Source organism: Phodopus roborovskii, unplaced genomic scaffold (assembly GCF_943737965.1).
Source record: "Phodopus roborovskii unplaced genomic scaffold, PHOROB, whole genome shotgun sequence".
Taxonomy (NCBI): Eukaryota; Metazoa; Chordata; class Mammalia; order Rodentia; family Cricetidae; genus Phodopus; species Phodopus roborovskii.
Genome location: NW_026126407.1, coordinates 1,766,358 through 1,792,198, shown reverse-complemented (window position 1 = coordinate 1,792,198; position 25,841 = coordinate 1,766,358). Strand labels below are relative to the sequence as shown.

The window sequence follows — 25,841 nt, the reverse complement described above, 5'->3', positions numbered from 1 at the left end:
AGGAATCAACCAACATTGCTGGCATTGGGGCTTACAATGGGCAAACATTTGGGCAAGGATTTGGCAACAAGGTGGAGGACACAATGGTGTCATTCCAGGAAGGTTTTATTTCATTAACTGGACAACCACTGACTGAGGGCTTAATTTGTCAAACGTGATGATTGGCTAGAATCTACTGAAGTGAAGTGCAATATTTTTCTGCCACATAACATACATACTCATGTATGCACATGCAAGCACACACACAAACATACACACACGCACGCGCACACGCACACACACACACACACTCTCTCTCTCTCTCTCTCATACATTAACACTCGCATACACACACATTCACTCCAAGGTTCGAAGGAGAATTTGTTCGGTTGGAAATGGTAAGAGCTAGGTTCTAGGATTAGAATTGCCTGTAACTAATGATGCAGCTTTGAATAAGTCAGCTGTTTGGTCCCAGTTGTCTCAACCCTCCAAGAACGTTAGGCCTGCATCATTTCTAGCATGTGATGAGGCAGCTGGTGACATTGTGCCACACACGCACATTGAACCTTCATCAGCATGCCTGCAGTCGTCACTGACTGATTCAACAATGTGTGAGGACAGTGGGGAACAGAAGCCACACTGGGAGATGTGGCTTTTGAGAACATAGGACAGAGCCAACTCCAGAAAGAAACAGTTTAGGACAACTTCATCTGCAGCTGTGCTGATAACAAGCACCACTGGAGTTTGGGGAAAGGCACAGTCACTGTGAGCCTGGATGGCTGCAAAGGCTCCTGGGAAAAGGCAGAGAATGACATGTTTTGGGGAGCAATAAGCTCTCTGAAGTGGAAGGGAAGGGAGAAAGATATGGTGAGGGGAGTAGAAAGGATGAGCAGATTATGAGGGAGGTGACAAGGGACAAACTAAAGCAGAGTCACAAATGCCACCTCTGGGAACTAAGGATTCATCCATTCTCTCTGTAGGAGGTGGTGACCAGAATTGGAGTATTCATTAGACAGTCTCTCCTTTGTTGCCCAGTACTTTAATTTCTTTGGGGGGAAATTATTTGAGCTCACCATGCTGCCAGAGGACTTATGAATCAATGAACATGTGGCCCAACTCACTTTTGCTGCATTCTCTCCCAGGACTTTGATCCTTCACTGCAGTTAGGCCTGGATGTGAAAAATGCCCAGTGTTCATTCATTGCATGGATAGGGCTCTAACCTGGCAGAAAATTAATTATTGTACTTTCTATTTCTGTAACTCATTGGTTCCTGCCTTTTATTCAGCTTGCTTTTCAAATCTGATTCTGTGAACAAACTGATACTCTTCCAGTATACTCCTTTCCTTAATTTATCAAGGATCAACTTCAAGTGTTTATAAATAACAAACCCTAGCAGATATCCAAAAACTTATCTGTCCATAATCTACCTATCTAACAATCCATTCATCCATCCAGTAATTTGTGTATTCATACATCCACCATCTACCAACTGACCCATCCACCTATCCTCATTCATTCATTCATTCATTCATTCATTCATTCATCTATCTATGAACTTATCCATCCAACCACCCATCCTATCCACATAGCCAACTATCCATTCATTCATCTATTTATCCATCCATCAACTTACTCATCCAATTATCTATCCAACCATCTGTTCATAAACTAATCCTTATACTTATCCATCATTCACCTATCCATCTATCAACTCATCCATCTTTACTTCCATTCATCAACTCACTTGCCCACCCACCCATTCACCTATTATCTGTCACCTGCCTACCTATCCATCCATCCATCCATCCATCCATCCATCCATTCATCTATCCATCCACTCACCCATCCATTTATCTGTTACCCATCCATCCATTTATCCACAAACTCATCCATCTATCCATAAACTAATTAACTATCAACTCAGTCACTCATCAATTCATCTACACATATCTGTCCATCCATTCATCCATCCATCTATCCATCTGCCCACTCATTCACCTGTCCTCCATCCATTAGACATCATCTAATTGTCCACATCCTCATTCATTTATCCATCATGCATTTCATAGTTGATTGTTGCAAACTTGATTAGAAATACATTAGGATAAAGAAAACAAAATTAAAAGGAGCTGCATAAGCCAGGAATTGGGATGAAAATATTGCTTTTGAAACAGCAAGCAATTTAGTGCAAAGCATTAGAATCCAGGTATCCCAATAGGTAAAGATGTCACTAGCCTAGCCAGAGCTTACTGAGAAGTTATGTTGGATGGGATTTTTAAAGAGCAAAGTTTAAAGGAAACAAAGGTATATGGAGCAGCTAGCACCATATCCAGGACTTTTATCAAAGTGACCCCCCCCATTTCCCCAATTATCCTCCAGCTGTCAACAACCCTACATTTTTTGACAGGGAAACCAAGGTTCAGACAGTTTAAGCAGCCTGATCTTGTTCACATTTAATAAATGGCAGAACCCTGTTTCAAATTCAGATCTCCCACTTCTGAATCCCTGCCTCTTTCTTCTGTATAACAATAGTACACTAGCACACTGACATACCTCCCTGGACCTAAGTTTCCATTTTGCAGAATTGAATGAGACAAGTGCATGCCAGTACTATCTTTAGTCAGCATAGGGATGATGTTATGATTTGTTTCTTACTTCAATTACCATATATTCTGCATTGTATGCAGTGTCCTACACAGGTGATTAGCTGCTTGCTTGTCTTGGGCCCCTCCCATGTCTATAGTTTAGATTTATGCTGTTGTCAACTTGAGAGTTTTGTGTTATATATTCAGACCATACTGCACACCTGGTGCAGGCATACAGACCCTAGTTCTTGTAGGAGATTGTTGGGCCCCAATTACCAAGAACCTGCAGCAGACTCTCGCCTCCTTGAGCTTCTGAATGGAGTTGTCTAGTCTTCCTTTGGTAGGAAATACAGTTCTAAATGTATCTTCCTATTCCAGGACCAATCTCAAGTTTCTGGTGTTATTCACTCTCCCCCAGGTCCAACACAAGTCAGTAGTCCCTTTGTCTTGAGGCTGCCTGATCTTGTTTCATAGACTTTCAGGAAGACAGCTGTGCAGTACCCCTGCTTTTAAGTCCTTCATAGTTTCTAAGGCCTAAGGATTCCTACCCTCCTCCTTCCCTGCTAATTAATAAATTTAAATATATTGGGAATATAGATTGAAATATTTTGCATTTCGTCTGTTTCAATGTCCTCATTGTGCCAAGTTTCAACTACTTACTAAATCTCTGGGGAGAGAAGAGGCGAGTCTCACATCTAAGCTATCTTACTCCTGCCAGCTTCAGCTATCTGAACAGACTCTGTGGTCCAGGACAGAGGCCCTGCTCCCAGATCTCTATCTGTGAGTTCCAAAGCCTTTCCTGCAACCTAACCAGGAAAAAATTTCTAGGCTCCATTGCTCAGCCTTCACTCTAACCAGATATGACTCTAATTCACACCTTTTGCTGTCCATGCTGAGCGATTTCTTAATCAATAACCTGATTTGTTATAAAAATCAATTAGTTAAAAATTAATACCTTATCTTTTAATGCAGCCGACCAACCCCAAACCCCAGGTTGGTAAGTTATTTCCATTAACAGGGGTGACAAATCTTTAGCCATACAATCACCTTTACATTTTGAAATGCTAAGCTTCTATATTGATTATGGAGCTAATTATGTTACAATGAGCCCATTTCTTCATCTTTGTCCCCTCCCACCCAAATGGGGTTTCCTGACTTCTCTCTCTGCTGTGGGTGAGATCCACGCTTCTCTCATCTTCTGTCCATAGAGCATAGTAGACTCCCTGAAATGCAGATCTGACCGACCTTGCCAATCTCATTTATCCTATTTAAAATTCCTTTCTGGGCCTCCATCACCAAACAAGGGTCTCAAACCCAGATGAGCATCTTTGTGTCTATGGATGGGTTTCATGTGGTCCACATGGGCGCCTTCAAGATTTTAACAGGGATGTTTCTAGGAAAGGCTAGGACTGTGCTTCTATTGTTTGTTAAGGGTTCTTAATGGTCCCCATCCACCCTGCCCTTATGTCACCTACGAGAGTCTTAAAGACATTGAGAGAAGTCTAGGTTGCCTCAATGAAATCTACAGTGTGTCTAAGGATGACTCTAACCACTCAGGCCCTTTCAAGAAGAATACAAATAGCTTCTGCTTATTAAGTCCCTGCTGTGTACCAGGCCCAGTGCTAATCACCTCACAGACATTATCTCATACAAACTGCACAAGAATGCCAAGCAGAGGAGGGAGCTAAGAAGCAGGATGCTAGGCCATGACCACAAGCCAAAAGCTAAGCAACAGCAGCACCAGGACCTGAGTTCAAATGCATCTGGTTGCACAACCTCAGCTGGAAAGTTCTACACTGCAGAGCCTTCTGGCTCTGATGGGAATGGCCTGCCTTTTGTTCAGTTCATCGCACAGAGCTTGACCCATGCAGCATCCCCCTTCTCCTAAGAGCTTTGCCTTTCAGTGCTCTCTGGGCTTCCCTCTCATCTCTAGAACTTCCCTTCTAACCTCTGTTCAGGGCTCTCTTACATCCTGCTCTGACCGTTGGTGAATCCAGGGCTTGGCATACAGCCTATCACTTTCTCTGTGCATAGGCTTCACTTCTATGATTCTATTCAGTCCCTATCGCTAAATCCCACCCCACCATTCCAGTTATGTTTCCCACCAATACAGCTATTCCTGACCTCCCCTGGAGCTCAAGCCCCTGGGCCCAAAAACGTCTAGGATGCTCTGTTGTTCTTTCCACCTCACTGTGCCCCAAATGGGGAGTTTCCCACCTGTGTCATCTTCTAGGTCTATTCTCCTGCTTTTTTCCTGGGCCATGTTACCAGTATCCTCAGCCTAATGCCCATGCCTGGGAGTTTCCTTTGATCCTTTTATTCACACTCTATCCCCAAACTGTAGTTGTGCACCACCCCCAACACCATTATCAACACCACCACCACCACCACCATCACTACCATCTCACTTCTATCCCACAAGACTCACTGGACTCATCTCCCAAATTGAACCACACTCAGCACCTCCACTGTCAAACTTCTATTCAAGTCTGCTAACATCTCTCATCCTAACTACTGAGTCCGCACCCTAATGTGTCCTCTTGCCTCCTCCTACCCCTTGTTACTCAGACTCTGAAGCCATCAAGGTTGCACAGTCCCTGAGAAGAACCTCTAAACACAGCCCGGATTACAAGGATTGCTCCAGTTCTTTCTACATTTACCTTTCCAGTGCCGGCTTATAGTCCTCTCTCCTTCCAGTCTGCTCAAGGTACATGTTCCTTTCCTTCATCCATCTCCCAGGCAAGACACGTTCATTCTGACTTAGAGCCTTTGTGTGTGTCTTCTGTCTGGGTGCTGCTTATGGGGCTTCTCCTGGTTGTGTTCCACCATCATTTAGGTCTCACTCCAAGGCCAGACAGGGATCCTGACTAGATAAGACATCTCTCACACATTGCCTCCATTGCTCTCTACATTCATTGTCTTAGCAATCCCTGTTGCCTTTTGAAAGTGTATGTCACCACCTGCCTTCACTGCCCCACATAACTAACCATCTAGATCAGATTTTCTTAACCTTCCTCATGCTTCAACCCTTTAAGTAGTCCCTCAAGTTGTGATGACCCCCAAACCATAAAGTTATTTTCACTGCTCCTTCATAACTGTAACTTTGCTACTGTTATGAATCATAATCAAGTATCTGTGATTTCTGATGGTCTTTGTCGACCCTGTGAAAGGGTCATTCCCCCAAAGAGCTGCAACCCACAGGTTAAGAACCACTGCTTTAGACTGTAAGTGCTAGGATGGCAGGCCTTTATCTCTCTGTTTCCATTCACTGTAGTCACAAGCTCACAAGGTCTGGTAGGAAGTCAATACTTAATTAACAATTATTTCTGAATGACCAAAACCTCTGAGGGGAAGACTAGGGATGAAAACAGATTTTAGACAATTCCTTACTGAGTACATTTTTGTCAGTACTGCAGATTAAACCCAGGGCCTTAAGCAGCCTAGGTAAACACTCTGCCAAAGAGATATATCCCCAGCTCCAGGCATCTATTTATTTGTACACAGAGAGGCATAATTTAAGAAAATCCTTTTCTGAGGACACAAATCCGTGGTCCCTGCTGGTGGTATGCTCCCATCATTGTTATCATCACCACCATCTCCATGATTATCACCCCCACCATCATTACTATCCCCGCGCCCACATGTATTACCAGTCCCACCACCATCATCCTCATCATCCCTGTTATTCCCATCACCATCCTCACAGGTGGTAGCAGCAACCTCCAACACGTTCACTGTGCTTTGTGCTGAACAGCACACTTTTTCTGCATCTGTCGCTTGGGTTTTGAGAACATCTCAGTGACGGAGGTCACTCACTAATTTGTATCCACATTTTACAAGTGAGGGAACTGAGACTCAGCGTAAAACTCACTTGCCCCGATCACCCAGCTGCCAGTTGAAAGAAGACATTAGCTTCAACCTCTGAGGGTTGACAGCATCTTCTCTGTGGCTAAGCTACCTCCCTCTATGCCAACCTCAGGTGCTGGCAAGTCAGGTGAGGCAAACAAAGCCCAGGACTCACTCCTTTAATGCCTGGTTAAGAAACTGCCCTTGAGCCAGTATTTCAAGCTGGCAATATAGAAGAGTTGCTGGCTTTAATTTCATGACTGCTTCAGGTGAGTTTAAGAACCTTTTTGGTTGGTTAAGGAAAAAGAAATTACAAAATTAAAAGAGTGGAAAAAATAAATTACTATTGAGTGTTTTTACTGCTTTTGCTTACAAGCTGGAATGGAGAATTAAAGTTATATAGCTCAGGTTTCTGTCCATGACTTATCGCAGATGAATTCTCCGTATTTATGGCATTTTCCCTTTCTGCCATCTCGAGACAATAAGCAACCCTGATACAGGTTGCCTCTCTCTGTCCTGGAGCCCCATGGGCCCTGCAAACTCAGCAGAACTATCATTGCAGAGATGTGAGGACCAGGGGGATAAGGCTTATTTACCATTCTTCTGCTTGGAGAACAAGTCCCTTATTCACTCAGCAACCACTGCAAGGGGTGAGTGGCAGTGGGGTTCAGAAGGGAGAACAAACACCCTGAAAAAGCTAAACTATCATCACCAAAACTCCATGGCAAAAGCTGTTCTGAATATTATTAGCATCCCCACTTCTCATAGGGGGAAGTAGAGGCTCAAAGAGATGAGATGGCCTGCCCAATGTCACTAATAGATAATTGCTTTTAATGACTCCAGTCCTTGAGGAGTTAAAGGCTAGTGAGAGAGGAGTCGGGGAAAGAAGAAAGGTAGGATTGACAGAGAGAGGGGAAAGGACATAGACACACAGAGCTGGGATCCACAAAAAGGACTATGCCTGTTTCTCATTATCCTGAAGACCACTCCAAAAATGGCTGCTGTTTCTGTCCATTACACAGATAAACAAACGGGGACACAGGAAGAAGAATAAACTAGTCTAAGAGAGTTTGGAAGGGGCATTGCTGGAATTTGAACTGACCTCTTTCTGGATCTCACTAACTGGATGGTTGGTGACCTGTTCATGCTAAACCTCCATCACCTAATGTATCTCTGATGGATTAGCTCCATGGAAACGAGGATTCTCTCATTCATAGACATCAAAGAAAACTCTGTAGCCTCTCTACTTGGAACAGGGGGTGAGGGGACCAGAGACAGGAGCTGAATTCCTTGATCCTTGGCACTGGCTGGGAGGTGCTTTGTAACCCAGACCATAGTGTGCAGCATGCCGGTTCCCACCTGCTTGCACGCAGGCAGGCTTCAGTGTTTTCCTTAATGCCAGGAGATGAAGACATGGGAGCCCAAGATCCCAAGGTGACTTTGCCAAGGCACAGAGGTAATACAGTACAGGAAGCAAAGCCTGTGCTTTTTGTGATGTAGCTCTCCAGTGCTCATTAAGAATCGACCTCATGGAGAGGGGTGGGCCTCAGGCAGATACTAATTACAAAAAAAATTCTAAAACTGGAAACAATGGCTGGAGGATCCCAAGGTCACTGACACCTTGTCATCCCCTAGGCTCCTAGAAAGTTAACCCAACAAAGACTGCAGAGGTCAGTGGAGCCAGTCAACTCCAGCTATAAAACAGACATCTGGGATCCACTCCAAGCCAATGTGATTACGACCATTGGGACTGAACTTGGGGCTTTGATACTTTTTAAAATTTCCCCATGTGATTCTAATATATGGCCAAATTGAGAAATGCTGGTACACCGTCTCTATTTTCCAGGTGGGCACCAGAGGCTCAGGGAGGGGCCACAAAGGGTGCACAGCGGTAGAATGCAACTGCTTGTCTTCTGGCCTCCATCTTAGGACTCCTCCATTCCTTTAACTGTGCAGTTATGGTCACAGGGACAGTGGTCCTGTTGCTGAATAGATATCATCAGTACCTCATGACCTGGGAGAACCCTGGACACCTGGGAGACTCAGGCTGAATCATGTCCTGCGAGACTGCCCCCGCTGCTTACATGCTTCAGAGGAGAGTGGAGAACTGAGGCAATTACCTAATGTGTTAGCAAACCTGTCCCTGCGGCACTCCTGTGAGCCAAAGTCATAAATATGAAATGGTAATTTCTCTCTGGAAGCCTGCCTCCTGCCTCCCATACCGTCCCCTCCTACTCAGAAATTACCCACCACTGCCTGGTTGTCCTGTCCCGGCTGGGGAGGCAGTAACTCTGAGTTATTTAAACATCTCAGGCAAAACTTTCGTCTTGAGATCTGAATCATCATGCCTAACCTCAGCTCCCCTCTGCAGGCTACTGCATGGCCAGAGCAGATTCCTCTAACCTTCTGTAGATAGCAATAAAAATGCCCGGGAAAGTATTAATTAATGGCTCCCAGTGGTTCCCATCTTTGTGCACAGTGTAGACTTGCATTGGCCCTGGAGAAGGGCTGAGATGAGCTAAGCTGTCATGGAGGTTTGGCCTCCAACTGGCCTTGTGACCTTGAGCACTTGTCTAGGATCTGAAACTTTCCTACTACTCTTAGCTTCGTGAAGAGCCATGCAACTTCTTATATGAATTGGATAAAATCTTTCATTGGGAAAGTCTAGCATGGAGCCTATAGACTCTATTCTTCCCTGCTCCATGCAAAGTCTCACAGGGCAGCGAAGGGAAAGATGGGATTGTAGGATTCCAGGTGGGAGGAATAGCATCTGTGAATGCTTGCATGGTAGAGCACGCAGATTCCAGGACCCAAAGCAGTCAGCCCCGGGCAACCAAAGGCATGATGCCTGGAAGCCAGAAACCTGGAGATTTCCTGAGTGTTTGACCTATCTTGAAGGCAGTAGAAAACCACATGATGCCTTCAGACAAGATGGACTCTCAGACTAAAGATTTAAAAAAATAAAAATGTTTATCTCAGTCCCTTTTCAGCACTGACCTGGAAAAGCTACTGAGGGGGACTTGTCTGTTGCTTGGCTACGGGATCCCACAGGGATGAAGAGATTGAATTGATGCCTTGGAGTGGATTCACTTTGATATCCTTGGAATCCAGCACAGTGCCTGGTCTACAGAATGCACTAGCTAAATGTATGAATGAGTAAACCAATCTCTGAATAGTTGAATAGGAAAAAAAAAAAGAGTAAGTGATCAAAACACCCAAGGAGGGTATGAATGAGTGAAGGAATGAGTGAGTCCAAAAGCAGAGTTTGCAGGCTGCCTTAGTGGATCCAAGGGCGATTAGCAACAAAAGCACAGGCTTCTGGCTGCCTTACCTGGCCTGTCACAGCACAGCTCCCTCAGTACCACATTGCTCAAAGACAACCGCTGATTACTGCGATCATGAAGGACTTCCTCCTTCTATTCCCACCACCCATCCACTGATAATCCACACAACCAGAGAAGGAAGCAGAAGTGCCTAGCGGCTCATCTTTGCAGGGAATCTGATAAATGACTCTATTGCCATTTCTCCATTCACACCACCTCTGACGAGCTAGTCATTTCATAGCAGACAAAAACAAAGGAAGAGTTACTCTTCATCTTCACAAAGACTTCACAGTTGCAGGGGGGTTGGGGGGGGTACATCTCTAAGCAACAGGAGTCCAGAGCTGGAGCTTCAGCCTGGTGTGTGTGAAGCTTCAGCCTCTTAGGGTGTGACTCAGCAAAAGGGGGTCCTGACTTGAACCCTATCCAAGAGTACAATGGTGGGTTGAAATGTAGCCAGGGCTGTCCCAGTCAGAGGCCTCACATTCCTTCTTAGTCTAAGATGATCTTTTCCCTGGCCTTGGAGATCCTTGCTATATAAAATGCAGCCCATTCAATAGGCTGGTGCCAAGTGGTACAGGCAGCACTTGAGAGCTCGTCAGGCATGTAGGAAGTCAGGCCTCACTTGCTGAACCCGAATCCCTATTTTTGCAACTCCTGGGTTTCTTTCAGGGACATAGAAATTACTGAAGTTCAGGGAACTCTTGGTTGGCTAACCTGGGCACCTCAGTGGGACCTCTCAGCCAAGGACTCAAGGATTCAAACCCTAACTAGATTTCTCAAGCTCTCTACTGGAACAAAAAACAGTATCTCACTAAGAACTGACACTAATATTAACACCTGCAGAAGGGTATACATTTAGACTCCTAACAGCAAATCACCACCTGATACAATATAGCCCAGCATTGTCCTGGCTCTGGCACTAGCTGGATAACCTTGGTCAAGTCAAGCCTTGATTTTGCCCATCTGTAAAATGGGAATGCTACAGTGAAAGTGAATGGAAATGAAAGATTTGCATGTTCTTTGTGAAACACAAAGCCTGTGGAAGAGGCTGGAGCAGCTTGCTATCCAGACCCAAGCTTTTCCAAAACACACCTACAAGTCAAAGACCTCTTTAGCCTCAGGAAGACTAGTTAACCTAGGAGGAGGTGCTAACTGGCTAGGATGCCAAACTCCCAAGAAAGCACCTGACTAAGCCAGCCCCCTTCACTGAGCTGCCCCCACTGGGGATTGGTGATTGAATTCTTAGGGTTGCATTTTCCCATTTGAAAGGAGAGCTGCCTAAAGACTTCAGGCTCCTTCCCATTAGCATTCTAGGGGGTCAGTGTTTCCAGACTGCAGGAGTCAGGTTGTTCCCTCACACTGTGTGGGTGAGGGAGGCAGCTACACTTCCAAGGAGCCAGATATACCCACAGCACAAAGAACAAGGGACGGAGCTGTGGAAGCTGAATTTTCTAGTGATGGAAGGAAGGAGACAGAGACTTCTCCCATGCTGGCTTTGGTTTGCCAGCTTCATGTAGAATGGAATTCTGCCCCCATTGTCATCCCTGTGTGGCTTCCCCTCCTCACCTTCCAGGTCTCAGGACAGATGTCCCTTCCCCCAGATACCAATACTATCATGCTCCTTGTCTCCGAGAACCTTCTCCCTACCCCATTGTTTGTTTGCTTGCGATGTTAATGGCCCCACCCACCCCTCAACCTATAATGTTTCTTTAAAATCCTCCATCCTATGTTAAAAATAAATCACTGGGTCTGATCTGGGTGGCACAGAGCTGTAGTCCCAGCAACACAGGAGACTGAGACAGGAAAATCACAAGGTCCTGGTCTGCAAAGTCAGTTCAACACACCCTGATTCATTTAGTGAGACTCCTGTATCAGAATAAAATATTTGCAAAAATGTCTGGAGATGTAGCTCAGTGGTAGAGCACTTGCCCAGCATGTATGAGGCCCTGGGTTTGATGACCAGCACAATAAATAAATACATAAATTAAAGGTAGATACTTCCTCCATAAATTCCGATTCAATAGCTGTGAGCTGGGGCCTTGGCTTTTGCCTTCTTTCTTTCTTTCTTTCTTTCTTTCTTCCTTCCTTCCTTCCTTTCTCTCTCTCTCTCTCTCTCTCTCTCTCTCTCTCTCTCTTTCTTTTTATTATTTTCTTTTTATTATTATTATTTGATTGTTTTGGAGATAAGGTATCACTCTATAGAGCAGGCTGATCTTGAACTTGAGAAGATCCTTTTTTCTCGGCCTCCAAAAGTGATGGGATTACAGGTGTGAGCCACCACACTCATCTGCCCAGGGATTTTTAACTAAGCACTCCCGATGCTTCTGTTCTTCAAGGAGTCTGGGGGAGCCTGGCTCCAGAGGAAGTATTTTGTGAGGGATGGCTAAACTCAAGCCCTGTTGCCAAGCCATGCCAGGCCTACATGGACTCCCAGTAACTCTGTATAGAATGAATAAATGAAGGACTAAGTCTACATGTAATGTGGTGCACTGACTCTTCTGTTTCAATAACACAATGGGCAGACAGGGGTTTGCCTACACAGCATAGCACCAAGTACCAGGGAGCTGTGGTCCTTGCCCTCCGAGATGACATTTGATGGGGGCTGGGGAACATTGACTGCAACCAAGACTATGAAAGGAAAGGATCCCATAATGTGCCAAAACCCCTTTGCTTTTTGGCTGCTTTTCGGGGAGGCCTGCCCTGATAGAACCACAGAAAAGAGGAAAGTGTTTTTAAAATGTTATTTTTGTGTATGTTGTTAAGTTATACAGCAGAGGTTTAAAAGTTTCAAGAACAGATAAGGGTGCTAGTAGAGAAGCAAGCTCTCCCCTAAATCATGAACCCTGACCTCAGGCATATGTGAGCACATCTCCAAGGCCTGCCCTAAGAACAGACAGGTAGGAGAAATAGGGCACCTAGGGAAGGCAGCAGCTTGAGCAGGGGCCTGGATGTTGGGAAACTTGGTAACAGCAAGTGGTTCAAAAGTGACTTGAAACTGTAGCTCAAGGCCATGGACTCTTGACTCTACCAGGGTGGAAGGAGGGATAACAGCCAAGGGCACAGGTTCCACGGGGTTGTTCTGTTTCACCTGCTAGCTAAGAGCCTTGGCATGTGATAGAGGGTCAGGAATGGAGTAGCTAAGGAGTCAATATAAATTCACCATTCAAACTGCTGTCCAGTGACTGAATGTGACAGTGTGTGCCTATAATCCCATTGCCCAACAGGAAGAGAGGCAGGAGAATCAGGAGTTCAAGGCCACCTATAATTACATGAAGACTCTTTCAAAAGCAAAACAAACCATGTCCACAAAGCAAAACAAATAAATAATACTGTCTGTTGGGTCCTCAGCACCATGTGCCTCATTAGCCTGTGCCTTAATTTCTGCCTCTGTAAAACGAGTGCAATGGGATTTAATTTTTGAAATGTTGTTCTGAGAGGTAAAGAGTGCTACTGTGTGAACCCAACTCATCTCCAGCAGGCTAAAGCTTTGAAGACTCCTTTCCCTGCTGCTGCTAAATGGGGGAGGTTGTGGCACTTTTGGTTTAGCTGGGGGAAGCAAGTCATTAGGGGTGGGTCTCAGAGGGATGAATCTAGCCCTCACTACCTCCAGACCTTTTTGCTTCCTGTTTTTGTTACAATGTGAACAGCCTTGGTCACCTGCTTTGGTTGCCATAAAGTCAGTCATGCCTTCTCCATAATGTTGGAAAGCAACTCTCTGAAATCATGTGGTGACAGTGGTGCAAAGTAGGTGAGCCTGGGGCACTCAGCCTGGTGCATAGTAGGTCTTTCTCTTGCTTTCTCTCACTATCCTAACATCAATTCATTTAGTCTGAGTTGACTTTGCAGAGCCCGTCAATAGCATCTCTTATCAACGTCACTTTTGTCCAGTTGACTCCCTCACTCCTGGCACACAGGGGTGCCTGATCATTTCCACCAGCTTCCTGCTTTCCTGGGCACCACAGCTCTTCTGACTGAGTTCCTTGGCTGTGGCCGACAACAGGACATAGCTAAAGTCACGGTAAAGAGTAGAGGCTGAGACGCTGTCCTCAGCCGGATCTTACAAATGAAAGTCTTTGGATGTGAAAAATGTAGTTCGGTTTCCATGCCTGGCTTAGATATCGGATGCTGATAGAATATGCAGCAACAACAACCCAAAAAAAGGCTCTCGCTCCATGTACCGTCAGAAATGTAATGTAATTATTGCGATGCTAAATATCCCCAGCTGTTCTGAGATATTTGAATCTTAAATCAAGCCTGCCTGCCTGCATACCGCGCTTGCAGCTGGGTGTGTACCACACAAGCACAGAGCTGGAAAACTTCAGGCAGAAACTTCAGGCTCACATCTCCACCTTGCCAGCTCTAAGGCCAGGCTTTGCCCCAGCACTGTAATGAGGATCCTCCAAGTTTGAACTATTGGCAGTCTCAGCAAAGAGAACCCTGTGCCTTGACATGGCCATGCAATCTGGCAGGCCATAAGCATCTATCCAAATAGTCTTTCAGATCCATGTGCAGGGAGCATAAAGAGATAGTGTAAAATAAATGGTAATAAAGTGAATAAACACGCGTCTCACTCCAGGGCCTTTGAGGTGCTTCCATAAATCAAATTCTTTCCATAATTTGCTCTGTGAGACTGTGCTGAAATACAGAATCAAACCTCATCTACTTTCCTGGGCAATGGCTCAGATTTATGGATGTGAGTTCAGAGTGGATATCCACGCCATTTCAAAGTGGGAAAATAATTTTTGTTGGGAGGGGTTCCAAGAGAAGATTAAACCTTTCACTTTCAGAGATCATAGTATCAACAACTTCAGATCAAATATGCCATCAGAAGCAGAAGGGGGTGACCAGAATACGAATGTGGGAAGGAGAGAGTTCACACAGGGAGAACATGATGCTTTCTGGGTGGAAACCATGCTTGGCAGGCTGAAGCACGCGCAAGCTCAGAGTGTATGTCTAGTGCCTCTGTGACAGCTCAGTGTCCCTCTCTGATTCCCATTTTTTTTTTTAGATATACCTTATTTTTAATCGAGTGTGTGTGTGCGCGCACACACACGCATTCTTGTGTGTAATGTGAATATGTGCACATGAGTCCAAGTGCCTGCAGGACTCAAGGAAGTGTTGGGTCCTCTGGAGCTGGAGTTACAAGAAGTCATTAAGTAACTGATATAGGTGTTGGGAACCAAATATGGGTTTTCTAAAAGAGTCATATGAGCCATTCCAGCCTTTTCCCCTCTGACCACCTCTCTCTGTCTCTGTCTCTGTGTCTGTCTCTGTCCGTCTCTGTCTGTCTCTGTCTCTGTCTCTGTCTCTGTCTCTCTCTCTCTCTCTCTGTGTGTGTGTGTGTGTGTGTGTGTGTGTGTTTACAGGCACATAGGATGGCCAGCGAGCTCCAAGGATCTTCCCCAGTGCTAGGCTTATAGGCACTCTTACCACATGAAGTTTTATGAGAGTGTTGGGAATGTAAACTCAGTTCCTCATGCTTTCTTGACAAGCACATCACCAACTGAGTCATCCCCTCACCCCTTCCCCCAAAATTTAATTTTGAACATGATGCTAAAGGCACCAGCTTGCCCAGAGAAATGTGATGTAAAAATTGTACAATGATTCCTAGACTTGTGACACAATAGCAGGCTGTTCCCCCAGAGCCTTGCAGAACCTACATCTCTGTATCATCTATTGAGGAGGGCACTAGGTCCTACACATCTCTGTGATGATTTTATATACCCAAGCAGGCACACTTTCTGTATTGGTGCTCAACTGCTACTGCTAGTTCATGATTGACTCTCCATAAACAAATTGTAACACCAATATACTATATTTAAATTTCACAACAACCACGCACGGGGGTATGATCTGGGCTTTCCAAATGAGATAAGCAGTTCTCAGCAGTTCCCACCAGCTACCCACTTAACACCTGGCAGAGCTTGAATTTGAACTTGAGTCTGTCTGATTCTTTCCTCCGAATCCATTTTGCCCCAATGCTTTTTTCCCCCAGTTTCTGCAACATAAATTTTCAAGTGTGCATGACTGTAAGTATGATTAAATTATTCCCGTGCTGCTCTGGAAAACAGATGTGTGTTTGCTACGAATTCTTTTCTTTTGTTGTTTTAAGGAAGACCCTGCTCCTTAGTTACCCAGCCTGACTCACTACTGTGGATGATGGATGGCCTGTACTGGAACACGTTGTACACATCTGAAACCAGTTTGGCTGGTACAAGTTTCTCATTTTTCTGTAACAAATCACTACAAATTGTAGTCACTTCAAACACCACACATGTATTATCTTTTAGCATGATGGTGAAACGTCTGCTATGAGTCTCACCTGCTTCCCTCAAGGTGTCCACAAGGCTCTGCTTCACCTCGAGTCTCAGAGAGAAACCCTCTCTTTCTTGCCTTTTCCAGCTTTTAGGGGTTGCTGTCATGGCCACCTCTTGTGTCTCCAAAACCATCACTTCAAATCTCTGTCTTTGACTAATCTCTGCTTCAGGGGTTAAGTCTCACATTTCGACTACCCAGTCCCTTTCCCCTGATTTCCTACCTCCCCTCCTTCTCTTCCTTTCCCTCCCAATTACTTTCCTACCTCAGTACCAAAGCTCATAGCCAGAGGCTTGAACATGCCAGGCAAGCACTCTAGCACGCTATCAACAAACCTTATCTTTAGCCATCTTTTTTTTTTTTTCTCTCCATTTTATTTAGAGACACGCTCTTACTAAGTTTCCCAGGCTGGACTTGAACTTATTTTATAGCCCAATAGTCCTCAAATTTATAATCCTTCTACTTCAGCCTCCCGGATATCTGGGATTATGGGCCTGCACCACCAAGACAGCCTTCTTTTTCTCACTTGCCTATGATCAAGGACCTACAATCACAATGGATCCACTCAGATAATCCAGTATGATATCATGTCAAATACTTATTTCATCCAGTCAGTATAGGTAACACAGTCACAGGCTCTAGGGAGGACACGGGCAACTTCATGGGGCCATTGCTTAGGGCATTTGGGACTTGAATTTTATGGGACTTGTATCCTGAAGTGGAGGGAAAATAGGAGTCTAGGGAGGAGTGTCTATCAAGCTCCCCAGGGAACTCAGTAGCAGGTGCAACAGCAGCAGGGGAGGCAGCATTGCTTGGGCAACCTCTGCTAGACCAATGCTGGTACCTTTGCACTTGGGTTTGGTGGATTCTCTGGCTGGACCCATAGGCCTCTGTAGACCCAGATTTGCTATAGCAGAGGCTGCAGCAGAGTTTCCTAACAAGCCCAGTATTCTTCTCTAGACCTTCCACCTTTTCTTCACAATAGAATGCTGGTCCCGATAGAGCCAGGGAACTGGCATGACTGAGAGCTGTACCAGTGGCTTCCCCTTAGCTTTCTGGAGCTTCACAAGGTTGCATCTCAAACAGTGGATCATTAACTACTCCGTCCACATCGTGAGGAGTTTGTGAGAAATACTTGCTAGGCCCTGTTCCTACCTATTGAATCAGAATGTCTGGGTAAAGGCTCTAGGAATCCTGCCATGTAATAGCTCAATCTATAATGTACCTTAGGGAAAGTGGATTCAAATTCTACCTATTCTTCTATTCCATGTGTGAAATGTTGGGCAAGACATTTTTTTCTTTTTCCATAAGAGAGACTTAGGTATCCTCTATCACTACAAGAGTAAAGCCAGATGGGATATGTGTTATATATTCCTCCCTAGATTGGGAAGATAAGAGATACAGGCTTGTTTGGTCGGAAGGGAAGGCTATGATGTAGGGCAAAGCATGCTAACTTTGGGACTCTGACATCAGCATTTCTTTTCTATGGTCCTGGGTGAGGTACTGACCTATCTGTACCTCAGTTTCCTTATCTGTAATAGGGAGAAAGGGATACTCTCTTCTTTGGTCCATAGCCAGACTGAAACAAAACAATGAATGTAAAAGTGTCGGGTAGAAAGTGTGTGTGGGAATTCGAGGAAACAATTTAATAAGCAAATTAACAGTGTAAACAATGGTGTCGGGGAGACTTCTGACGTGCCCATGGGAGCTAACTTTTCCAACCCATCCTCGGTCTATGTTTGTTTTACCAACAATTCATGTCCTAATTATGAGTGAGTCATCTACTTATTAAATTCAGCCTGAGTGGGATCTCACTTTGGCAAAATGTAGGCTTTTCAAGTTATCATTGTCCTTGAAAGAATGAAAAGGGACATTGAGAGCAGACAGGGATACCATGAAAGCTTCCTAATCCTGAGGAGCACAGCCCCTCCCACAAAGGGGCTGCTGTGCGTGGCTACTGGAGCAGGAAGATGGCAAGTTCACACTGGACCTTCATTCTTCAGAACCATCTCTCCCTTTACGGGTGTAGGTCACAGAATCCAGCCTGACTCCTGTGGTCCACACCAACCATCAGTAAGAGCTTCCAATGAAGACTTTGAGAACTGAGCCATCCCCTTCCAGGAAGGTCTATCTTCATCAACACATGAGATCTGGCAGCTTTAGAAACTGGGCCACTCTGGTTAAAATCTGACTGGTCTGCCTCCTAGTTGTGTGACCTGTGATTCCTCTGAGCCTCAATTTCCTTACCTGAGAAATGGGTTCCACAGTGCTCATTGGATTCTGATAAAGGCGAATGTGGGTCATGGAATAAGTGCCTCATGCAGACCCCAGTCCTACTCTTGGTATAGCAGGGACTTCCTTTCACAGCCAACAATGTGGATAAAGCATCATGACCTTTGCTAATCTCTTTGCCAGGAACATATTAGATTTATTGTCATCTTGGTAGGTCAGTGTCTAGCACACAGTATTTATTGAGCCCTGGTTGATGGGACCTAAGTATCAACCCAAGCAAATCAGTGGGTTCAAAGCTATGCACAAGCAGAGTAAATGGCCTGGTTATTGCTCCAGCCTTTCTCAATTGGGAAGACATCTGATTGATGCCTTCCTGACCAGCCACAGTGGCCCCCAAATAGCCACTATCAGAATTAGCCTGATGTGGGTCAATTTGGATATCTGCAGACCTGGATAGAGTTTATGTTTGATTCCCTAAACTAATTTCCCTGAAGTCAAATAACTGGTAGAGGTCTTTTCATGTTCCTTGTATAAATGTCTATTTAATCACCGTCCTGTCTCCAGCTCTTCAATAATGTCTATGTTTCTCCCATAATCGCTGTTTCAGCTCTGCAAAGAAAAGAAATGGATGGCTGAGAAGCTCCAGCCATCTGCAGCATCTGAGCCCTCTTTTCCCCCGACTGCTCACTTGAATGGAGAACTCTGCTGCTAAGTCCCACTGGCCATTTGGCTCATATCCTATTATTGCAGAAGAGAGTCCTGAAGCCAAAGGCACACAGCTGGCCAGGGCCAACTTGAGGCTGGACTGGTCTTCCTACAGGAGGTCCCCGGTCCCCTTCTCATCCTGCTGCAGAGAGAGCGTGTGCTCCTGCAGTCATGGCAACTTGGGTCTGACTTGGCCTTACTACCCGCTGGCTCTTGACTTTAAACACATTGTGCAGCCTCTCAGGGTGCACATAGGATTATCATATAGTGTCCAGGGTTACTATAAAGACGACATGAAACAAGCCAGCCAGGATCTGGCCTGTCATAGGCGCCCGATGCTATCTGCCTTTGCCCTTCATTGTAAATGCTCATGTAAGTAATAGAAATGGAAGCGGCTCCCACTTATTGAATGCTTGCCTGATGCCAGAAACTGGTCTAAGCACTTTACATGGAGTAGCTCATTTATTCCTCTTTCTATAAAGACAAAAGTATTTTTTTTTCTTGACTCCCTAAAGCTATCTATCCTCACAGCCACTAGACTGCCTGGCCTAGCATCATTTCAACAGAATTTGCTGATTTCAAACAATATGTTACTGAAACCATTTCTTGTTTTCGATTGCTGGCTCATAGCAGACCGTTGGCTTGATATGGTAAAATGTGCAAAAAAAAAAAAACCTAAATGTTGTTTCCTTGGCTTTTAGCATATATGAATAATCCAAGACTGAACTAAAGGTTAACTTCTGCAGAGAAGGGGAAGAAGGGGATAAGGTGTGAGTGGGTACAGATGGGAATAGTCCCAGTGGACTTAGAAATGGGGGTGGAAGCTAGGTACTGGGATGCAGGTACAACAGCGTAACAGTCAGAAGTGAGATACAACAGAATTTTGCTACAAATTTCAAAACTTTAGTTGGGCACCCAGGTGCCAATCATACCCTTGCCTTGGGACCTTTCAGCACCACCTCACCCCCAGCTGCCATGAACTTGTCCCAGGGCCCAGAAGGCATCCGTTCAGTCTCACTACTTCCTGCTCCCACTCTACTCTCTTGTTTGTGCATGCTTTCTATTGTCTTCTGCTCTCCCTTGGAACTCCTACTTAGTCTCCAAGATGCATCTCAAATGTCACCTCCTCCAGGAAGCCATCAGAGGTCCCCAGTCTGCACTGGATACTGTATGCTCTTGGTTCTAGTTCATTTCATGCATCTCTGCAAGTTCCTGAATGACAATTCACCAAGTCTTATTTAACTTTGTACCTCCAACATCTAGTAAAGACCTTGGCACAGAGTTGACACATAATAGGTAGTGGTTGATTCAATGACTAGGCTAAGAATGAGCAGGGCCACCTCCCTCAGGTAAGAAACCATGGTAAGATACCATAATTATGGTGATAATACTTAGGACCTCTTACCATCAGGTGCCAGTACATGGTGCCTAGCTTCTTCTCTATATTGTAACAATGTCTCCTGAACCACTGCCTCCCTCCCAGCTCTCAGAAGGAGAACTTATTACTGGAGAATCAGAAGCAAAGAGTCCGTCCAGGGAGCACTGCTAGGAAGGGACAGATCTAAAGTCTAAGGCCAGGTCTGCCCCACACTTCTGCCTGAAGCATGCTGTTCTCCAGAGAGGGCAATGGCCCCTTGTTCTTGAAGCAGAGCCTCCCCTTGCATTTTGGCTCATCTGTTCCTCTTTTCAGCCCCTGGGGTAATCAGAGCTCTGCCTCACAGCTCTGCTTGCTACCCAGACTTCTGTCTCCACTGCCAGGAGCTACAGTGGAGCCAGAGTGTACAGAGCCGAGGTTCACAACTAATGCCAGGGCAACAACACAGGCTTTCAGAAGCCGGCACTGCTCTGTCTGACTGCTGAGTGATGAAACCTTGCCCAGCTTTAACAAATCCAGAGCCACCAGTGAACATGCCCAGTGTGGACCTGGAGAATGAACCCTGGGCAATAAATTTTTCTCTCTTAGTGTTCTTTTTCAGATCGCGGGACTAACTAGAGACAGCTGGCACATTCCCCGAAAGCCTCTCGTTAAAAGTTTCACAAGCTTCACCTTTCACTTGTTGCTCTGTCATCTCACAGCATGGAAATCCTGGGTGCCTAGTGAGTGCTTAGCAGCCCGCTCCTCACACCACAGGAAATGCTAGAGGAAGTCAACCTAGGCCCCAGACCACAGGCAATCCAGCAGATACCTTATGAAGATACTCATTCCCCAAGCCTCTCCTGGGCATCTACTATGTGTTAGGTTCTGTGCTGGGAGCTGGAGACAGCAATAAAACTAGACAATTCCTTCCCTTGTCTGAAGGAGGAGGCAAGCACAGACTTAACAGGCACAGTGAAACAGGGTGAAACCTGGTTGTTGTTGCTATTATTATTATTTGCTCAATGGGATGGTCAGGAAAGGCTCCAAGCCAATGACTCTATGTCTCTTTCTTTCTCTCTGTCTCTCACATACACACAAAGATAGGCTCAGGGTTTGAGCAGCTAGACATCAGCCATGTGACCTGAGAATTCCTGCTCCCAGCTTCTGCATTACAGGACCACTCTGATGGAAGGCAAAGGCTTCTCTGCAGAGCAGGCTGTTAGAGAAAAGCCTTTCTGATGGTCTGATAGGTCTGCTCAGTGTCACCAACTCTCCAGAAGTAGATTCTGGAGTGTCCAGGTACAAAAGCAGCCCACTGCATGTCTTGTTATAGGGCCAGAAATGCCCAGGCCACAACCAAAATCACAATCCACCAGGGCTCACTTTGAGTCCCTAGGGCACAAGCCTTTGGGGATGGAAGTAGGACATTCCTTCCTTCGGTGGGCAGTGGGCGTGGCAGGCAAAACCTGACAGGGAGAAACATGCTCCAGTAGGAAGGACCCTGTTGTCCTCCTTAGCTCCTTACCTCCTGCCCCACACAACCCATGCCCATGCCTGCTGTGGAGGCTGAAGCTGAGTGGTGTGTCCTCGGCATGCAGAATTAGGTTAGACTGTATCTATGTGAACCATCTAGGATGGCTCCTCTTCGGCTCTCTTAGGCTCCTAGGAAACATGGGACTTGGGAGTAGGGACCAGGGTAGGAGACAAGATTCTTACTCATATTTTTCTGGTAGGACCTAGGCCCAGGATCAGAGATGAAGGTCTCCCCATGACTTCATGCTAAGTTAGACTTTGAACTTGCTGACTTCCAGCATGAGACTGCTCTTTACAGTTCACTCCTCATTTTAAATATAGGAACGAAAGGCATTGCTAGCTCAGGTCTGCTGTGATAGCGGAAAGGAATCCTGGCTATCAGATGGCAGTTTAATTGCTTTGAAAACCAATCATCCAATGCAGAATTGCACTGAAGAGGCTGTGTGTCAGGCAACTTGGTGTTGATATAGATGTAACCTTGAACTTCAGTCTAGCACTAGAGGTTGTTCACCAGTGGTCAGCCAAGAAGACAACTGACCACAGGAGTTGCTGCCTGAATTCTTTGGCCTCTGTGGACTATGCTTGAGGCTCCGAAAGAAGCCTTGTAGAAGCTTATGTTAACAACATTTCCCACTTGCCAAGGCAGGCAGCCTCAGATGGGGGACAGTCTGAAGGGCAGCTGCAAAGCACCCTGCCCCCAACATGGAATGTGTTAGAAAGGGATAATTCAGAATTACACTGATGGCAAAAATCAACAGAGTAAGACTGAGGCGAGAGTGGCATCTCAGACAAGGAACCACTAGCATAGCCAATCAGAGATCTTGGCGGACCAGCATCAAACCAACACCTGTTGAAACCGTGGCAACTCTGCCATCCCAGGAAAAGCTTTGCCAGCGGCAAAATCATCATTCTGAGATTACGGCCCACGAATGCACACCAACCTTCCCTGTATGGGTAAGAAAGCCTGAGCCCACCTGAGAGGCATTTACACAGAAAACGCTGGACAGGCTTGCACCACGCTGGGGCCTGGCACCAGAGCCCTTCTGAGACAGACTGCACAAGGCAGCTACCTTCTGCCTGGCATCTGTGTTCTCCAGACCCACAGTGTGGGGGAGCAGCACAGCAAATGGTTTACAGATCCCTAGCACGGCTACTCTTGTGCTCATGACACCACCCTCCACCCCCACCCGCTCCTCAAACTTTCCCACCTGCAGGGTATTCCTCCAACCAGGAAGAGCCACACTAACACCTTATAGGAGCAGGGTGGGCGGGGGAGTGCCGGCTCATAGAGCATTTTTCCAAATCAGCAGAAGGGTGCCACTGCCTCAAAGGGGGCCCACAACTTTGGTGTTCGCTAACGTTCTGGGATTTTCCTCCTGGATTTTGTGTGAAATTCCAAAACCATAAGCTGCTTGGGGTCTTAAGCTGTCTGAAGAACTCCACAGGATTGTCCTGTCCGCCCATTTTTGAAGGCTTTTGTACTGGTTCTCCTCAAAGACAACAAGCGTCCATTTAAGAAACTCTAAAACCTAGGCAGAGAACAGTAGCTTTGAGTCCCATGAACCTCGGGTGAGGTTAGGGGGAATGGAACCACTATTCAAAGATGGGACCATTGATAAAAGAGGGAGGAGTTTGGGAGCTGACCCCCGGAAGGAACTGTACCAGGAAAACCCAACAGTATTAAGGTGACTTGCTAGACAGAGCTAAGCCCAAGTTTCCCACCACCGGAAGACTCAGCACTCTGGAGTGGCTCTGCCTGGGCACCGAGGAGCGGTGACACCCAGTCAGGAAGTGGTGACACTCACAGGGGCCTGGTGTCCAGTCCCTAGGGGCCCAACTAAGAGCCTCGGGACTCCTGGGAAGCGCGGGGTCAGAAAGGGCGGGTTCGCGCAGAGGGCAACTCACTGAGGAGAAGTTGTGCGGGCCACAGAGTTCGCCCCGGTACTTGCAGGAGAGCAGCATGTCCTCCAGCTGGTGGCCCAGGCGGTCCATGAAGGCTGCGCTGATACCTTCGAAGTGGCGGGGCGGCAGGAAGAGGCGGAAGTCGGCCAGCTTGCGGAACCACTGGCGACGCGGCTCGTCGCCCCGCAGCAGCTCGCTGACCAGCGGGCGCGCGGTACGGTTGGGCAGCAGCAGCCCCAGCCAGTGGCCCGCGTAGTAGAGGTCCCCCTTGGAGAGGCGCGGAAAGCGCAGCGGGTTGTTGTTGCACACGGTAACGGCGGGGAACGGCAGCTGGCGGCTCCACTCGCGGTGCACTCGAGTGTGTGACGGGAAGCTGAGCCAGTAGAGTAGGCGGTTCGAAGACCAGGACAGCAGCAAACCCAGGGACGTGCAGAAGGCCAGCACCCACAGCGCCCGCCGCTGGAAGGAGCCTCCCGCCGCCGTGCGCCCCGCGCACATGTGCCGCAGCCCGTGCAATTTAGTGCGACTCAGTGACGGCCGCCCCCTGCGGGCGACCCCTGGCCCCTGCAGTGCCCGATCGCCACTCCGGTCGCCCCCGGGCTGCCTGGCTGCCGCCGCCACCGCCGCGGGCGCCGGCTGCTCGCGGGCCATACGGAAGCGTCCCGGGCCGGTGAGCGCGGTCGCGGGCAGCCGGGCTCCGCCGCTCCGGCTCATTCATTCAGCCCGAGGTTGGCTACAGCGGCGGCGGCCCCGACCGGGCGGAGCCGCCATGGGAGTCCGCAGCAGCAGTGGGAGTAGCAGTAGCTGCGCGCAGCCTGCGCCAGGGAAGCCTGCGCCCGACAAGAGCTCCGGTGGCGCGGCATGCCCGCCCGGCGTTGCCGCCGCCGCCTCCGCGGGCGCTCGCCCGGGACTGAGTCCAGCCTCGGCCCGCCGCCCTGGCTCTGGCCTCTCCCGAGCGCCTCCCAGGCTCTGTTGGTCCCAAGTCTTCCAGGAGGATGCGAGTCACCGGGCACTACCTCCGGAGGGGCCCCAGTGGGAGTCGCCTTTCCAATCCCTGGACGCTGCGCCCGCCGAGCTCCCCTCGTTCTGGACCTCGGGGGACCCTGAACTGAGTTCCCCCTGCACCGACTAACCCCAGTTTTTACGCTGACCCCGAAAGAGGGGACACTGGACCATCGTGCCTGGTTTGGACAGTCCCGGGAACCCCACCAGTCTGGTCCTTAGCTCCGCGGCGCTGGGACACGCGAGAGAAGGCGCCAAGGAACGAGCGCCCCCAGAGGCGCTCCACAGCTCCAGGCTCGGCGGGTGGGGTGGGTGTGTACTAGGGTGAGTGGTCGCCGAGTGGCGACTTCCTCCTTCCCTTTCCTCCAGACCCTTCTTTCTTAGGGCTGCTGGGGCTGCCTTCCGCTGAGATGTTCCCAGGCTTTCCCAAGTCCAGTTCCTGAGTCCCGCGAGGTGTCTACTGTCCTCTGGGGCTGGGGTCTTCCCTGGACGTCCTGCGGAAAGCCACTCGCCGCCGGGCCCTTCCAAGGTTGCTGGTCCCGGGGAACTGTCGTTTCTTCCCTCCGTGCGGACCGTCACCAAAAAAAAAAAATAAAATAAAAATAAAAATAAAAAAATAAAAAAGCCCAGCTATGCTGTTCCTTGCATCTTCTCCGCCCTGGGCGCCGGGAGCTGGGAAATGCGGAGCCCAGGCAACATCTCCTGGGGCTAATCTGGACTCACTGTTGATCGAGCTCGCTGCTCCGTGGGCCGGTCTCCTCTCAAGACTCCAAGTGCACGATGGCGGCGGCAGTGACAGCGGTGGCGGCTGCGCTCCTCTATCGGTGGCCCGGCCCTCTTCAGGCCCCGGGCGAACTTGGGCAGCAGCCGCGCGAGGCTGGCGCGGCTGGGCGCTGAGCACCTGCTACTGCGCTCGCTGGCCCCGCGGCTCGGGGCGGGCGGGGCGGCGGCGGCCGCAGCGAGCTCCGTGCGCTCCTGGAGAGGCGGTGCTGACGCTCCCAGCTCCTCCTTGCTGCATTTTAATACTTGGCCACTATGGCCGCTGCACACCGAGTGGGAAG

At 47.6% G+C, this 25,841-nt stretch overlaps 1 protein-coding gene across 1 annotated transcript in view; it reads right to left on the bottom strand.

Annotated features, from left to right (window-relative positions):
* The window catches only part of Asic2 (acid sensing ion channel subunit 2), a 269,070-nt gene extending 243,854 nt beyond the window's left edge, over nucleotides 1-25,216 (bottom strand). Inside the window, exon 1 of the mRNA XM_051179795.1 lies at nucleotides 23,782-25,216. Within this exon, the coding sequence (XP_051035752.1) occupies nucleotides 23,782-24,492 (711 nt within the window). The 5' untranslated portion in view covers nucleotides 24,493-25,216. The remainder of the gene's footprint in view (nucleotides 1-23,781) is intronic.
* Nucleotides 25,217-25,841: the final 625 nt, after the last annotated feature.